The following is an 18,766-nucleotide window of genomic DNA, read 5'->3' on the forward strand; positions in this document are numbered from 1 at the left end:
CCACCATTATTTTTAGGTAGGGAGAGTATCGATCTGCTGAGCCTAGGGTGTTTGCCCGCCCACATAAATGTCCCGAACATCGATTGGACTTTCTCAAAATAAGCCGCCGGTATACGTATGGGGAGCGCCTGTAGTAGGTATGTGAATTTCGGTAGCACTGTCATTTTGAGGATACTGCATCTCCCGAACCACGAGTGTAGCCCCGTAGTCCACTGATCCAGCAGCTTCTGGACTGTTTGAAGCAGGGGGGGGAAGTTACGTTTAAATATATCCGAGACTTTCGGTGGAATACGGGTCCCGAGATATGTCAGGGCCGTATTCGTCCACTTTAAATTAAAATTTTGTTTAAGGTTCTGCAGTCGTGTCTGGGGGACCCTCACTCCCATCGCTTCGGATTTGGACATGTTTATTTTCAGGTGTGATATCTCACCGTATGTGTCGAATTCTCTCATGAGATTCGGCAGTGAAGTCGCTGGGTTTGTCAGGGTGAACATCATGTCGTCCGCGTAGGCCGACACTTTATGTTGGCGGTTTCCTATGGTTACCCCCGTAATGTCCAGGTTCAATCTGACCTGTCTCAGAAATGGCTCAAGCGTCAAGGCGAAGAGTAAGGGCGAGAGCGGGCATCCTTGCCTGGTCCAGTTTGAAATCGGGAAAGGGTCCGATGTCACACCATTCGCCCTCACTCTGGCCGACGGACCCGTGTACGCCGCTGTTATCCAGCTCATCATTTGTCGTCCAAGTCCTATATGCCTGAGAGTCGCGAACATAAATTGCCAGTTCACTCGGTCAAACGCCTTCTCGGCGTCTGTCCCTACGAAGACTGCGGGCGTCTTGGTGGTGTTGGTGGCGTGCAATAAGTTTAAGACTTTGGTCGTGTTATCTCTGGCCTCTCTGGTCGGCACAAAGCCCACTTGGTCTGGGTGTATCAGGTCCGGGAGGTGTTTTTGAATTTGTGTGGCAATAATTTTGTCCGAATTTAGTAACGATATAGGGCGGTAGCTACCGCATTGTCCCGGGTCCTTCCCCTCCTTGTGTATCACTGCTATCTGCGCCTGTAGGGTGGAGGAGTGAAAGTTTCCTCCTGTGCCCAGTGTATTAAACAGGTGTAACAGTCGGTCTCCCAGGGATAAGGTGTCGTGAGTCCGTCCGGGCCCGGGGCCAGATCTTTGCATTTTTCAAGCGCCACAGGGTAAGAGGATACTCTTGATATAACACAACCAGAAGTGTTGGATTCCTTGTTCCTCCCACCAGCCTGTCAGCACTACCATGGCCTACAGCAGTGGTTTCTCAACCCTTCTAGTGCTGTGACCCCTTGATAAAAATTTCCCAAGTTGTAGGGATCCCCAACAGTAAAATTATTTTCGTAGCGTGGGTTGTCAGCACCCAAGGCAAGACAAGTAATTTTCGCTCCTAGCCCACGGACACTTAGGCCCCTTTCACACTGGGGCGGGAGGTGCGGTGGCGGTATTTTTAGCGGCACTTTAGCGCTAATTTCGCAGCTCTATTCGGCCGCTAGCGGGGTGGTTTAACCCCCCGCGAGTGATCAAAAAAGGGTTAAAAACACCACACTGCGCCTCTGCAGAGGAGCTTTGCCAACGGTATAGCCGCGGTGTCCCAGTGCTTTCAATGGGCAGGAGCAGTATACACACTGCTCCAAATATGCGGCTAGCACAGGTCCCCTTCAAATGCCCAGTCGTGGGTGCGTGCCCGCGACCCGGTCCGAAGCTCCGTGGCCACGTGACCCGCTGACCTGATCGCCACCGGTGTCCCGCAATCGGTTCTCGTTCGGTCCACCTTCCCTGTTCTTCACAGTGGCAGCTTCATTGATCGTGTGTTCCCTGATATAGGGAAACACAATCAATGACGTCACATGTCCCCTACAGTTAGAAAAACAGTTAGTCACACATAACCCCTACAGCGCCTCCTAGTGGTTAACTCCTAAACTGCAATTGTCATTTTCACAGTAAACAATGCATTTTTATAGCATTTTTTGCTGTGAAAATGACAATGGTCCCAAAAATGTGTCAAAATTGTCCGATGTGTCCGCCATAATGTCGCAGTCAGGAAAAAAAAAAAATCGCTGATCGCCGCCATTAGTAGTAAAAAAAATAATAATAAAAATGTCATAAATCTATCCCCTATTTTGTAAACGCTATAAATTTTGTGCAAACCAATCGTTAAACGCTTATTGCGATTTTTTTTACCAAAATAATGTAGAAGAATACGTATCGGCCTAAACTGAAAAAAAAAAGTTTTTTCATATCTTTTTTGGGGGTATTTATTATAACAAAAAGTAAAAACTATAGATTTTTTTTCAAAATTGTCGCTCTATTTTTGTTTATAGCGCAAAAAATAAAAACCGCAGAGGTGATCAAATACCACCAAAAGAAAGCTCTATTTGTGGGAAAAACAGGACGCCAATTTTCTTTGGGAGCCACATCGCACGACCGCGCAATTGTCCATTAAAGCGACGCAGTGCCGAATCACAAAAACTGGCCAGGTCCTTTACCTGCATAAAGGTCTGGGTCTTAAAGGTTCGTTTTTTATTTTCTAAATAGGTTCCTTCAAGCTAGTGCATTGTTGGTTCACTTACCTTTTCCTTCGATTTCCCCTCTAAATGTTTTTTTTCTTTGTTTTCTTTGTCTGAATTTCTCACTTCCTGTTCCTCCTCAGTAAGGTGTTCAGTAAGCTGTTCTAAATTACTTTCCACCGCTCGAATGATGGTGGAAAGCTTACTGAGGAGAAACAGGAAGTGAGAAATTCAAACAAAGAAAAAAAAAATTTAGAAGGGAAATTGAAGGAAAGGGTAAGTGAACCAACAATGCACTAGCTTAAAGAAACCAATTTAAAAAATAAAAGACGAACCTTTACAACCCCTTTAAGTGGTTAAATGTTACTTTTATGAGTACCGATTATGGCACCTTGAAAATCCCAATTTGTTGCATGTTGAAAATTGTTCGTTTCTTATGGGATGTGGTGCATTTGATCCCTTGACACCTGGTAGCTTTTTTTGGGGGTTTTGGATGGAGTGGAGAGGGATTAGAACACTTGTCAGTTTTTATTGCTGTCTGTGCGCCTGTTACGGAGAGTCGCCCTCTCTATTTGTTCTGTTTACAGTTATCATTGAAAGTAAAAGAAAATCTCACATTTTGTGTTGTCCCCAGAAATGTAATAAAGGGGAAATCTGCCAATGGGTACACTAGTTCTGGCGACCTGGGTGTCCCCAAGGAATTCCCTTAATTTTTGGGGATTTCCTCTTACTTTCCATTTGGCTATAGGACAGGAAGTGAAGGGAAATCTCTGTAATGGGACACAGATAGTGAAAAAAAAAAATCTGACAGGGATTATAACCCTCTCATACATTGTCATAACTATGGAAATGTTATCTTACACAAGTCAGAATGCATATGTTTACAATTGGACTTCTTTGTTCTTACAGTAACCCTACTGGAGACAGAAAATAAATAAAAAAAAACCTTCTTTAAAGGGGAGGTTTTTGTCTACATTTTAGATTGGCGACAGTGTCACTTTGATGTATTAATAGTGCATCCAAATTCACTTACCTTCATAAAATCCATCATCATCCATGTCACCATAGATGTATATGTATTCCCCAGCTGTGAGAGGCAGTTCTGCCTCAGGATTTTCATTGGGCCCATCAAATGGATTATAGCTAAGAAAAAAAAATACATTATAAACTTACTAACATTAACATCAAGGTACCAATACGTTATATTGGTTAACTGACAAGCTGCAATATCATGGTGCAAACCACAAATATAACTGTTGTAGGTGAGAATTATGCTCAAGGTTGTCAAGTCCTGACTTGGAGCCAGAGACAGGATGCATTCAAGAAGCTGAATGTTTCTAAACACATCCTTTATTATGACAGCCATTACTAAAATGTACTCACCTGTATCGTGCAAGAAAGACTTGTAACGTGGCAGTGGAGCGGGTTTCAGGTTCTGGATTTATTGACACGCTATCTGGTTCCAGCTCCTCCATTTCACTGGCAGTGTCCACCTGGCAAAATAAGTATTAACATTCTGGAAAAACTAGCTTGGCACTACAATGTTCGAAACTCCAACAGTGGATAGTTTGACAAAATTATTAACACACTAGCTTAAAAAAAATGCTCCCAGCAGCAGCTTTTGAGCTTTGTTTCTGCCTCTAGAAGCAAATCCTGAGTTCATGCAAAATGTTTTAGTCTTTTGAAGCTTCAGCTTTTAGGAGCAGAAAAAAAACTTTTTAATTTTTGGGAGGGATTTGCCAGCAAAACTGCTGCTAAATGATGGCAAAAAATTGCATTGTGAGCGTTTTTCATCCAGTGTTTTTCTGGCATCTTTTTAGCTTATAGTGTGCATGGAACTAACATTCATGACAACACCCAGCAATCACACATTATAGCTGATTAGGGAAAGCAGAACGGGGACCAGATTTTACCTCTGGTGTGGGACAGGATTTGGAACTCTCATGTATGGATTCTGATTTTGATGAGGTGTGTGGTGCTTCAGGCTTCTGTTTTTCTTTGGCAGCTGCATGTTTTGGGGTCTCAACATTGCTGACCTTGGAGCTTTGCTCTGGTGTCTCAGGCAACCTCCTTTCCTGATCAGGCTTATTCTTTTCATTTGCAATCCGAAAGACTGAATCATTCACATCTGCAATTAAAAAGTAACAGTCTGAATCCATCTTTTACCCATCAACAAACCAATATTACAGATCCAAGTGTGATTTAACGTTTACAAACCAAATCCCTTCACCCTTTGTGTCAACAGATAAAAGGAAAGTGTGACTAGATCTAATAATTTTTTTTACAAAATGAGAAAAGACAAGCTGGCACGTGTAAGTGAGAATGCTTTGCTGATCATAATTTCAAATATACTGCCAGAAACATTTTAAACTGTTTAAAACAACTGAAGTCCTGATAAGAGGGACCTACAACATCTTCTGAAACGCTTTCTTGAACGCATGCTCCACAGCATTGTCCTGTGTCTTCTTGTATAAAAATGAATAAAAATTGTCAGTAAAAAAAAAAAAAAAAAAAAAAGGACCTACGGGTTGCTGTTGCAAATCAGACATGTTGGTTTTCCCTTCCTTAATGCGTTTGCTTTTATTTTCCCAAAACTTAGATGACTACATAACCCAAAAGCAAAGGCCCCACAGGTTAGTTGGTCCAACTAAAAAAATACATTGTACTACCTAAACACTTGGCATTCAATTGTCTGTATTAAATAGCCACTTAGTTGATAGACATAAATATTTACAAACGATTATGTGAGTAGCCCATGTAGCGGTATGCACATGCTCATTGCGGTTTAGAAAGATTCTGAAAAAACAACATGTATCTAGTTTGCACTATAATCTCCTAACTAGCTTTGAATAATGACAAACTGCTGTCATAGTCCAGTAAAAACATTGGATTAAACTGCTGTTGGGATTTGTAAATTGCTGATAGATTATGTAACAATGGGATGAGAAAGTCAGTTTACCCAATTTAAAGAGACACCCACTGTAAACTTGGTACCTACAACCAAAAATAAAGTGGATGTAAACCCACTCTCATCCTTTCTAAACTACTGCCATAGTGCTGATCTATATGGATATAGATGCCTCCTGCATGTATCCTTACCTGTCTAATGTCTCCCCTCTGTCTGTTATAAGAACTCAAAAACTGCAGATTCTGTGGGTGGGTCTGTTGTCTGGAGCTCTGTGGGTGGAGTCGTGATGTCAGTAGATTCCCTGCACACCTCTACACTCCCCTTACACTGAATTCTGCTATGATCACTAACATCGTCAAAATCCAGAAAAGTCACCACATGACTTCAGAAAAGGAGTGGGGGTGGGAATTAAAAAAAATAATGCCTGTCTGAAGCTAGTGCATGAGATATGTAAATAACCTGTCACTCACAGCAAGGGGGCGGAACGGACCAAGGTTTTTCTCTGTAAGTCCATTTTATTTCACTGAACAATAAAAGAGGATTGCTCAGAGCTGGATTAACTGTGTGTGGCAAGACAGGGCACAGATGATAGGAAATCTTATACTGTACATTGTGACATAAAAAAAAATTGGGTTTACATTCATACAGAGGTATGTAGAATTGAAATTGTAAATACTTTAGTCTAAAAGGAGTATGAGGAGTCTAGCCTTTAAGGCAGATTAGTCATGTTTATAATTCATTTGAAGAGTCATTGGAAGGATATCAGCATTTTAGTTGATCTGGAATTTTATTTAAAGCTAAATATACACATCTTTGCCATTTTCATTAGCACACCAGACCTGAATGCAAAGGCCTATACCTTCAAAACAGGGCACAGCAGTCCAGGTCAAATATTACAACAAACATGCAGGAAGACCTTTACATTGGTGACACATGCCATGCAAAATGCTTGTTTTACTGGGTGCATCGACATACTCTGTGCACTACCCCACACCAACACCAGGTTGCATTAACACAAACAGGTCCTAAATTGAATACCATCAAATGAGAGATAAATAAAGCTCGGACTGCTGCCATCCAGACTAATGTCTACCCAACTGATCACATCCCAGGAGGAGAACTCATCTAAAAAAAAAGGACTGGGCATTAGAAGTCATAACACTGTAAAGCAATAATTACCGTAGTCATTGTTTTGCATCTTTGCCGAGCTGATTAAAGAAAATACATTTATGACATTATCAGCCCTAGTTCTAAAAGGTGTTATCGACCAGGTAAAAAACTGATGTAGTTTGAAATAAAAATGATGAACTGCAAAAATATACATATTGTTAACTGTGAAAGCAGATTTAAATTGTAACAAAAGTGCAATAAAGCATGAGCAGAATCCAGATGAAGATTCTGTACATTTACACAAAGGTAATCCACAAGAAGCCTTAATTCTATAGGATGCAGCCCAAAATCGAATAATCCCTGAAAATAATCAGGCACAATACACAGCGTTAACACACTAGGATAAGGATGCTTAATTTGACAAACTTTTTCAATTGGAGTCCAATATAATTTGAAAATTCTGGCCACACAGCATAAAATAAGGATCCTTACCCTTGTGTTGAAGCTTTGTAAATTGTGCTCAATAAGATGAGCTTCGATTGTAGTTCTGTTTAAACTAAACTGCAATTTTGACACCTCTGCCCTGTCTGGCAAGGCAGTAGACCCGATGTTTATTTGCGGCAAGTAACACTTAAAGGTCTTGTTCCTCCCCCCAGTCTGACTAGAGCATGAAGAGAGAAGCAGTACACTGATGAATTCATCCGTTTGTCACTCGACATCGCTACCAGCGAGTTTGATCCAATTTTTTTTTTAAAGGGACAGTGTAAAAAAAAAAAAAAAATGAGAAAAACAACAAAAAAAAAAAATGTAAGCGCCCCATCCCTCTGTGCTCACGCGCAGAAGCGAACACATATGTAAGCCATGCCTGCAAATGTAAACGGTGTTCAAACCACACATGTGAGGTATTGCCGTGATTGTTTAAGTGGGAGCAATAATTCTAGTGCTAGACCTCCTCTGTAACTCTAAACTGGTAACCGTAAAACAATTTTTAATGCTTCGCCTTTGAAGATTTTTAAGTACCGTAGTTCGTTGCCATTCCATAACTGTGCACAATTTTAAAGCATGACATGTTGGATATCTATTTACTCAGCGTAACAACATCTTTCACATTATACAAAACAATAGGGCCAAGTGCTTTTTAAATGGTTCTATGTCATTTTTTTAGCAAAAAATTGTGATTTTAACTTATCAAGTGTCAGAAAAAGGCTAAGGCTTGAAGGGGTTAAAATGAACCAGTCTTGGATTATAAATGACTACAACAATCCCTGCTGCTAATGCTACATTCGCCTCATCTCTCCACCACAAAAATTACTACGTGCCACCTCTTGGACCTATTCCAGCACTCCGGCACTGTAAAGCTGCCCACACAGTGTTTCCACAACTGGACCTTAGCTGGCAAGTTTGAAATGTTTGCTGTAGGGTAAATCGTGCTTTGCATCTCATAATTTGCATTTTATTCCTGTATTCTGGCACTATAAAGCTGCCACAAATTTCTAATATTTGCTGCAAGGAGAATCTTGTGTTCACTCAAAGTTTGCATTGTATTCCAGTGCTCTGCCACTCAAATATTTGTGGCCATTTTCGTTAAAATAATACATGCTATTTTTTTATTTCAAGATAAAACGCGCCTCATCTTTCCCTCATATATGGTGGCCTAACAAAGCTGCTTATATATGGCTGAACTCTGTTTTTTTTGATAATAGCTTGCTTATTAGCTTTGAAAATGGTCAGAATTTTGTATGAGGATCAGCACCCACCCCCCTACAGACTTCAGTGGGGCTTGACGCTAGGTTTGGCTTTAATGGATTTCAAGCAGGATTTGACAAGCCACTTATGAAATCGAACCCATGCAGATCTGCTCATCCCTACTGGTGAAATGTTCAATTTAAACTGCAGCCCAGAAAGAAAAATTTTGAATTGAAATGTCAAGGATATTCAATTTTAATTCTAATACAGGTGTTTGTGTGATTTACCTATTGTCAAGATACGCAACTTCATAATAAACAGTATATTGGTTTCATGAAACCCATGTAGAGAATTACCTGTTGTGTCTTGCTGGACTGAAGAAAGACTAGGAGTGGAGCAACACTGAGGTGGAGGCAGTTCTGAATTCACCAGTGTAGAGGTGAGGAGGTCAATGTTTCCTGTTTGCAGACGAAATTTTTCCAACTCGTGAGACAGCAGACTGAACTGCTCTGTCTGACTACGACATTTCTCCTCTAAAACCTTCACCGTAGCCTAAAAAATAAAAAATATAACACACTTGGAGGGATAGGATCTTTAAAATGAAATAAAGTAATGTAGAAAACAGTCAAGAGCAAAGGTGTGCAAAGCAGATCGGCTGCATAATCAAATTCAACCAATACAGAGAATGTACCTAGATTTGTTTGAGGTTAGATTTTAGGTCTTATTGAGTAGTAATAGTATTTCCTTTACATTAATACCTAAATAACACCAAGTAGGAAGAAATGATTTGTTGTGAGACCAGAAACATAAGAGTTGTCATTCTGAACCTGGATTCATTACCTAGTGAGTCAGTAACCTGGAACAAGTATAGAAGACAGTTTTTTTCTATTTTTTTAGACCTCAGCATCTGAATGTTGGTTCCAGGTCAGATAGTGAACCTGGGTTCAGAATGACAGTTCAGTCACTAAAAGGAATTAAGACTTTGCATAATAAGATAACAGATGCTGTTATAGGTAGAATTCGGAAGGCTCATTATGCAGTGCAGAAGACTATATACAACAAGGTGACCTGATGTACTCAAGCAAAGCATTTGCTATATTTGTTGCTTTATTATGATTTGGTTTATTTTTTGTTAATCTTTTAGCACTTGTAAGGAGACACATACCCACAACTCCCCAATGGCCTAGGGCCTTCTTGCCATTCTTTGCCTTACCATGAAAAAACAATCATTACAGTTCAGGTATTTCATACCTTGACAGCAGCCTGTACAATCTTGTGAAAAAATCATCATGTATTATTTAAAAACACATATTTCCTTCTCTAACACTAGTCAGGCAAAAACAAAAAAAATATATATTGAATGCAAAATTGAAGCCTGAGAAAAGAGGTGTAAAAATTATTTCTAATGATCAGGGTTGTACATAACAGGACCACAGAAACTTGTATGGGTGGAACTTGGCCAAATATGGCCTCACCACAAGGGAGTTCTGCACCACTCTGAAGCTCAAGACACAGTGTATATCTTCTGCTACCTTGACAGGTGATATAATATGAAGAGATGTAGAGATGCAAATCACATACTGGTATACAAGGGTGGGCAAATCAATGTACAGTATAATCATAGAAAAGAGTCAGAATAAAGAAGAGAAAAACCTAAGATACTGCTCATAAAAGAAAAGCTTAAAGCGTTCTGCTTATACTTAGTGATACTAATGGACCGTTTATCGGTTAACCGATGAAGCTGACTGATGGTCCGTCACGCCTACACACCATCGGTTAAAAAAACGATCGTGTCAGAACGCGGTCACGAAAAAGACACAACGTGCTGAAAAAAACGAAGTTCAATGCTTCCAAGCATGCGTCGACTTGATTCTAAGCATGCGTGGATTTTTAACCGATGGTCGGGTTAAATTTAAAACAAGTTGGCTTTTTTTTAACTGATGGTTAAATAACCGATGGCGCCCACACACGATTGGTTTTGACCGATGAAAACGGTCCATCAGACCATTCTTATCGGTTTAACCGATCGTGTGAACGCGGCATAAGGCTTTGTTCTTTTTCATAAAATAAAAAAAAACATGCCAATACTTGCCTGATCTGTGCAATGGTTTTGCACAGAGCACCCCCCCCCCCCCAATTCTCTTCTCCTGGGGTTCCCTACCAGCACTCCAAGCCCCTCATTTCATCGGGTGCCCCCAAGGAAAGACACAGACAGCGGGACTTACCAACATACAGAAGAACCAAAAATAATGATATCTCATAATACAATACCTGCAAAGTGTCCAGAGTATTCTGTATTAAAATTCAAGAAAAAAAAATTGTTAATATTAGTGAGTATTATATTAAGACATAGTATATATACACACACACACACACACACACACACACACACACACACACACACACACACACACTTTTTAGCCATTGTACCTCCAAAAGATGGACTGCTCCTTCATGTTCTTTCTTGGCTTCAACCTGGGCCTGGAATACAAACAATAAACAAAGCGTATTTGCATAGACCCATAGCATACATTAATAACTGTATAGCCTTTAAAACAATTTTTTTTTGGATCCAACCTTCATCAGGCTTGCACATTGGGTGAGCTGGAGACTTTTAAGCCATCAAGAGAAGCCACAATAGGGATGAACATAAAATGGCAAATGTACCTTGTATACCAATATCAAAAACCATCAGAAATGACAGTCTAATAAAATATAATTTGCAAGCTGGGCCCATTCAATATACTCTGAACTGTAGCACTGCGATTAAGATAAAAGGAAAGATGTGGAATACTCTTGTGTGGATACAGAAAATAACAAAATAAAGCCAGGCATAGATGGATTCAAACTCGCCCAGTTCAGAAGGGACCATCCATCTAGGAGAGGCTGGTGTTGATGGGGGATTCAAATCTTTTTTCTTCAACCTGCTGGTTGAAAAAAATCATCATCTATGACCTGCCTAACTCTCTATCCAATTACAGAAAAGTTTGAGATGGGAGTTAATTTTAAACTTTATTGGAAGTCTGCAACAGCTTTTAACCACTCAACCCCCGGACCATATTGCTGGTCAAAGACCAGGCCACTTTTTGCGATTCTGCACTGCGTTGCTTTAACTGACAATTGCGCGGTCGTGCGACGTGGCTCCCAAACAAAATTGGCGTCCTTTTTTTTCCACAAATAGAGCTTTCTTTTGGTGGTATTTGATCACCTCTGCGGTTTTTAGTTTTTGCGCTATAAACAAAAATAAAGCGACAATTTTGAAAAAAAATAATATTTTTTACTTTTTGCTATAATAAATATCCCCCAAAAATATATAAAAAAACAATTTTTTTCCTCAGTTTAGGCCGATACGTATTCATCTACATATTTTTCGTAATTTTTTTTTTTTTAAATCGCAATAAGCGTTTATTGATTGGCTTGCGCAAAAGTTATAGCGTTTACAAAATAGGGGATAGTTTTATGGCATTTTTCTTAATATTTTTTTTTACTAGTAATGGCGGCGATCAGGGATTTTTATCGGTACTGCGACATTATGGCGGGCACTTCGGACACATTTTTGGGACCATTGGCATTTTTATAGCGATCAGTGCTATAAAAATGCATTGATTACTATAAAAATGTCACTGGCAGTGAAGGGGTTAACACTAGGGGGCGAGGAAGGGGTTAAATATGTTCCCTGGGTATGTTCTAACTGAAGGGGGGGTGGACTGACATGGGGAAATGACAAATCGCTGTTCATACATTGTATGAACAGACGATAGGTCATTTCCCCCCCCCCCGACAGGACCGAGCGATCTCGGGTGCCCAGGCACGCGCGTCAGGGGCGAGCGCGCCCCTATTGGCTGCTCGGCGAGATGACGTATAGCTACGTGATCTCGCCCAGCAGAGCCGACCTGCCGCTCTATAACTGCGGAGGCTGGTCGGCAAGCAGTTAAACTAAAACTAAATGCAAAACTTTTTTTTAGTTTTGGATATAGTAGAGGTAGGAGAATACCTGACAGTTTTTATTGCTGTCCGTTTCCCCTCTCTATTTGTCCTGTTTACCATTAGCATCAAAAGTGAAACCCCGAATTTTGAGTTGTCCCCATAAAGGGAACAGAGGTGAAATCTTCCAATGAGCACACTAGTTCTGGTGACTTGGAGGGACCCCAAGGAATTCCCTTAGTTTGCAGGAATTTCCTCTCACTTCTCATTTGGCTATGGGACAGTAAGCAAAGGGAAATCTCCACAATGGGACACAGATGGCGAAAAAAAAAATCTTATGGTTATAACCATTCCTTGGTCTATCAAAAATGAAAAAAAAAAATATATTGTTTTGCCTATAGTTCTACCTTAAGTCTGAGATCTGCCCAGAGCAGCTCAGTGGAAATCGCTTGCTCATATCTCTCTATTTGGACAGCTAGTAATGTGATCAGGCTCAGAAAATCAGACTTGTGCTTGACATATTCTGTGCTTACCTGCTGGAGACGTTTAACTTCCTCCTGCCTTTTCTGTAGTGCTATTGTGGCATCTTCATGATCTTTTTCCAGCTGTTGCCTTCTCTCTACCACATCTCGCATGTGCTAAAAAACAAAGCAGGTATTCTTTTTTTTTTTATAAATATCGGATATTGCAGGGTGTGGTGTTTAAAAAAGTGAAGGGGCTAGGACATGGCTGTAATGGATGGGAGGGCAGGGGTGATGTGAGGGTGTGACAGAGCAGGACATTACTGTGGGCGATACAGTGAAGGGGGGCAGAGGACGACATGTTAAGGGGGGCCATGGGGGACAATGCTGTGGAGGATTGATGTGAAGGAAGGTAATCTGCTTTTGGGAGAGGTGATGTGAAAGGGGCAAAGGAGAAGTCTGGTGGGGGGGGACGCTGCTGTGTATGTGTGTGTGTGTGTGTGTGTGTGTGTGTGTGTGTGTTTAGGGGGGTGGAGGGGCGGGGTAATGTAAAGGGGGCAAAGGAGGGTGGGTGTAATGTGAAGAGGAGCAAAGGCTGACACACTGGTGTGTGTGTGGGGGGGGGGCAGGGGGTGAGATAAGAAGGGGGGGGGAGAACACCACTGTTGGGGAGTGATATAAACAGGAGCAAAGACACTAGAGAGGCTGATGTGAAGGGGGACAGAGAACACTACTGTGGTAGGGGGGTTTATGTGAAGGGTGGTTCAAAACACTACTGTGGAGGGTGTGAGGTGAAGGGGGGATGAGAACACTACTGTGAAGTGGGGGTCTAAGGACACATAGGTAAGACTGGGATTGGGATACAAGGGGTAGAGGGCTGTAATGTGAAAGATCTGAGTCACACAAACATACAATTCAGGCCCCTGCTGTAAGAACAATTTTAATTAATTCCCCTGCTATATATGCTCCAACATGGAGACTATCATAGATTAGCATTAAGATCGCATTTTACAGATGGGCCTTGAAGAGGCAGTGTGGTTTCCACATATCTTTGCAAATGTTGTTAAACTAAAACCTATGCTTTTAATCCCAATTGTTCGATAGCTGGTAAGTGTGCTGCAAAATACATTTTGTTTGCCGGGTCCTTAGCCCTTTGATGTGCATCTTGCTGTAAAAACAGGCCATTTTCGTCACACTTGCCTGTAAGATCTTTTTCTTGGAGTACATCACGGGACACAAAGCAACCATAACAACAACTACATGGGTTATACACCACCTACTCTAATTCAAGTTCCAAGGACACAAGAGTGGCCTGACAGGCGGGACTAAGTTACCCACTGTATGAAGTATGAATCCAGGAGTGAGAAACAACGGCCTCTGGAAAATAATTGATAGGGACGAACTCTGACCCTTAACGGTACTTGAGGCCAATCTCCTTTCCCCCACTGATTGGGGAAAGAAAAAGAAAATCTCCCACTCACATATTTCTGCGGGGGGCACTTCCTGGCTTAACCCCAGGTAAAAAAAAATAAAAAAATCCTGTAATTGAAGTTCCCAAAAGCTGGCTTCCAGGGGCTCAACAGTGCGGAAATAAAGAATGCAAGACCATTAGGTCCCGCTGGACTGGGAGTGTCCAAGAAGCAACCCCCGCAACACTCGCTATGTCATTGTATTTATTAAGCCCTCGTGGGCTAATTCGGCTAACGTTATTATTGGTGTTATCCCCTTTCGGGTTCTTCGCAAAAGATGTGGCAGAAGTCGAAACAGAGGGAAAACGCCAAATAAGGCAGAACTGGTCCCCAAGGCGTTACCCAGTGCATCTACCCTTATTGCCAGTGGGACCCTCGTCCCTCGTGTTGTCCCAGACAGAATGTGGTTCACCTTCTTGAGCCGCATGACTCTTGGTGCTGCCCTGGTGGTTGAAATATATATGCCCCTTCAGGAGGCTTTTCTGGATAGAACCTACAACTGGTTTGTACCATAATACAGAGCAAGGCGTACAGGCCAAAAGCTCCAAGATATTTATGGGCAGCATACTCTCCTGTGGAGACTAAGTCCACTGAACAGTAGCCACCCTCAAACCAAATGGAAAAACTGGCATCAGTGGTTATTATCTTCCAATACCTGAAAGGAAGAATTAAAGCCTTCTAGATTCTGAACCATCAACCACCAATATTTAGCTATGCAACACCCTGGGAACAGAGCCATCCGGCAATCCAATGAATGGATCTTCAAGTTCCAAACAAAGAGAATAGTCCTCTACCAAGACCTGGAGTAGGACTGTACATATGGAATGTGCTTCGACCTATATACAGCTTTCTACTGCAAAATGCATCAGAGGAAAATCTGGACCAACTGTTTCCTGAGCAAAGGTTATTGAGGTATACTGAGATTGACACCCACTGCGTCTTTAGCAAGTCCAGCACCAGAGCTAGGAGCTTTGTGAACCTCAGAAGCTGTGGCCAGCCTGAATGATGGTGGCAAAAAAGAAAACAGATGACTTTCCACTGCAATTACAGAGATCTTTGATGAGGCTGGAAACAACCCGGCACATGAAGCTGTGTGTTTTCTGATGATTATGGGCCCCGCAATCTACTTCTTGCAGAGAGGTCATCACTGAACAGACAGAACACAAAAGGATGCCCAGCGTATTGAGATCTTAAGGCCCCTTTCACATTGGGACGTTTTTCATGCGGTACAGCGCTAAAAATAGCGCTGCTATACCGCATGAAAAATCATGCCCTGTACGCTTCAATGTGAAAGCCCGAAGGCTTTCACATTGAAGCGATGCGCTAGTAGGAACGCTCCAAAAGTCCTGCTAGCCGCATCTTTACCGCGGTATAGGAGCGGTGTGTTCACCGCTCCTATACCGCGCCTTCCCATTGAAATCAATGGGAAAGCGCGGTAATACCGCTGTAATACCGCCGCAACACGGGCGGTATTAACCCTTTTTCGGCCGATAGCGGGGGTTAAAACCTCACCGCTAGCGGCCGAATATTGCGGTAAACACGATGGTATAGCCGCGCTACAAATAGCACGGCTATACCGTCACCGCGGCTGACGCTTCAGTGTGAAGCCAGCCTAAGATAGACCTCGTGTCCATACTCAGTTTTGAAGCTGCTACCATTTAATTGTTTTACAATAACAAGCTCATAAATTTTGCTCCAAGATCCAAAGCAAGGCAAAGATTGACCCAACTAAGGAGCAAACCACCTCAAAGACTGCTCTAAAATCATATGGTCCGATATACTCTCAAACAAAAAAACTTCAGATGCCTCCCTCACTTAGGGAGGGAAACCTGGGCAGTCTCCCATCCAAGTACTAACCAGGCTTGATCCGAGATCAGGCGCCACAGTGGCTCAGATTACCCTGATGCCATTGGTCCAACAGGAGATGTAAAATAAAAATAAATTAAATCAGCGCAAAAACTATAAACCCTTTTACAGCAGCTGAACACCAGGGTCAATAATCACAAAATTCCTATAGTAAAACAAATGCAGATGGTGCACCGCAAACAAATGAAAATGTTATATATAAAAGTCCATAGAAAGTGCAGTACATCTCCAGTGAGTGCTCAAATGATGACAGACAGGTAGCAATATAAGTGACTTCACAGGTGCTTGACACAACTCCACCACCACACGAAATGGCCTCTCACCTAACCGTCACTAACCTGACATGGCTTCCTTTCAGTGATTATCACTATGCATTAATATGTCTAAAGTTTGTACTATAGTCTCATGTGGAATGTGAGGGGGCTGGGGGATGGAGTGAAAAGGGTGGCATTTTTTCCCACGGTGAAGGCTCATAAATCCTCGGTGGTAACTCACCTGCAGGCAAAGTCCATATCTACTCTTAAAAGCCGCGGTTACCCCACCAAGTTCCACTCTGTTCAAACAGCGTTACTCGAGAGGCACCAGCATACTTATTTTACGTGCTGTCCCCTTTCAGCTACTGCACTCCCTGATTGACGACCAGGGTTGGCATATCTTTTTACTTTGCAAACTGATGGGGCTGACATGTATAGTTGCAAATATTTATGTTCCTCCACCCTTCTCTTTTGACAGAGAAACAATCGGCCCAATTCATAGCCTCATACCCCAACGTCCCTGTTTGGGTGTTGGGAGACTACAATAATGTAATGTACAAAAAACAAGATAAATTCCCATCCAGATACAGCAGTGCTCCCCAGCCCGGGTGGAACGTGCGGTACATCGGCATCACCCCCCTGGACTGCTTGGTTTCCATGTTTGGACGGGTTCGTCTGTATGTATCCGGCCGGGACATCAGACTCTAAAGGCTCTCTAATCACTGCAAAATTGTGAGTGTTTAGCATGCATAATTTTATACAATAAAGTTTTAAAGGTTTTTTACACGATCAAGGCCCCCCCCAATGATTTGGATTAAAGGAACGAGGTGATGATTTCCAGCTGACTGTGTACATCCAGCTTGAGGCTTCGCAATACCTTTTACTTTCATGCTACCTGGGGTCCCCTATAATCAAGGGACCACCAGGATCTGGTAAGCGGATATACATGCTTTGTTGGTGGAGGATTTTTGCTATCTGGTTGTCACTTGTTACTGGTGATTCATCTTGAAGACTCATCTCTTCACTGGTGAAGGATTATTTCTCTTCAACAAGTTGGTCACACCTGTGATCCAACGTTTTAATCACTTTTATATTTGGACTCTTGCTAAAGTTTTCATGTTTACAAATTTCTTGTAAAGACACATAACTTTATGATGATTGTTATGTTTTATTGATCACTATAATTCACGGTCGTTTTATATTTGTTCACATTAACGTTTAGCGCTACCTTTTTTTCTTTCCAATTTATCACTGTTTAATGTTACACAGTAAGGTGCAGCTTTACTTTTTGCTTTATCAGCAATTTATATTTTGTACCCGTTTGATTTATGTGTCTGTTTTATTGGTCTATTAGCGCAGTTTTTTCTACCCTTTTTTTCACATACACTGACTAACTCTGTTTTCTAACTCTGATCCCATTCCCTGGGCTCTGGCAGAGTTTGTACGCTTTAACCAGGACACAGCCAGGCCTGCGGTGGTCTGGGATGCTTTAAAAGCTCATCTACGGGGCCGGCTTATTAGGCAGATTAATGCCATTAAAACTAGGACCAAGGAGTAGGAGAATCTGGTGATGGGAGAGGCTACCAGGGTGGAGGAGAGGTACATTGCTGCCCCCTCTTCAGAGTCGGAGCGTAGGTGGCAGGAAGCACAGGCCCTGTATCAACAGGTCGCCACCACTGCAGCGGAGAATAAGAGGTTCTTCTTGCAGCAAACATATTTTAATGAAGGGGAAAACACAGGTCACTTACTAGTAATGATGGCTAAAGCACAGCAAAGCACGACCCATATAGAGGCCATTCAAAATGCAGACAGATTGACAGTTACTGACCAGACCCACAAACCGGACGTGTTTTCACACTTCTTTAATGACTTTTACACATCTAAGGAACATCCCACACAAGAGGCACTGGCCCACTTTCTGGACCATTGTTACCTCCCCCGAGTGTCACAACAGGAAGTGACTGCCCTTAATGCACCATTGAAGCTGGAGGAATTATCATTGGCGAAAGCACAGATGGCCAAAAAAAAATCTCAGGGAGCTGGCCGACTACCCACAGAAACGTACGATAAATACAGGGACACTCTTTTACCTTATCGATTAAAAACCCTAAACAATGCCCTTCAGGGAGGTAGTTTACCCGCCTCCATGAACAAGGCTATTATAGTGATTCCAAAACCGGGCAAAGGACCAATTACAACTGGACTCCTATAGGCCTATCCCTCTGCTCAATGCAGATGTCAAATTATTAGCACGAGTATTGGCCACTAGACCTTCCGGAGTTGTGGCAGGGCTGGTCCACTCTGACCAGTCCGGCTTCATTCCTGCTAGATCTACGGCGTTGAACATTTGAAGACTGTTCCTTAACACTCAAATCCCAGTTCATAACCCTGGCAACAGAGCCATCTCTTCTCTTGATAATGCCAAAGCCTTTGACACCATGGAGTGGAAATATCTGTGAGAGGTTTTGCAGCGCTTTGGTCTGGGAGAAAAATTCATCTCCTGGATACAGCTCTTGCATGCTGCCCCTATGGCCAGGGTGAGGATAAATGACTCC

General features: G+C 42.1%; 1 protein-coding gene across 5 annotated transcripts in view; it reads right to left on the reverse strand.

Annotated features, from left to right (window-relative positions):
- Nucleotides 1–18,766, reverse strand: part of TSPOAP1 (TSPO associated protein 1) — a 317,131-nt gene that overhangs the window by 68,344 nt on the left and 230,021 nt on the right. For all 5 annotated transcript variants that reach the window (XM_040338277.1, XM_040338276.1, XM_040338275.1 and 2 more), the window contains 8 exons: nucleotides 12,695–12,799; nucleotides 10,668–10,718; nucleotides 10,509–10,529; nucleotides 8,594–8,789; nucleotides 6,480–6,566; nucleotides 4,447–4,661; nucleotides 3,917–4,026; nucleotides 3,567–3,676 (listed from right to left, as the gene is read on the reverse strand). In XM_040338277.1, coding sequence (XP_040194211.1) covers nucleotides 3,567–3,676; nucleotides 3,917–4,026; nucleotides 4,447–4,661; nucleotides 6,480–6,566; nucleotides 8,594–8,789; nucleotides 10,509–10,529; nucleotides 10,668–10,718; nucleotides 12,695–12,799 — 895 coding nt within the window. The remainder of the gene's footprint in view (nucleotides 1–3,566; nucleotides 3,677–3,916; nucleotides 4,027–4,446; nucleotides 4,662–6,479; nucleotides 6,567–8,593; nucleotides 8,790–10,508; nucleotides 10,530–10,667; nucleotides 10,719–12,694; nucleotides 12,800–18,766) is intronic.

Source organism: Rana temporaria, chromosome 2 (genome assembly GCF_905171775.1).
Source record: "Rana temporaria chromosome 2, aRanTem1.1, whole genome shotgun sequence".
NCBI classification, from domain to species: domain Eukaryota; kingdom Metazoa; phylum Chordata; class Amphibia; order Anura; family Ranidae; genus Rana; species Rana temporaria.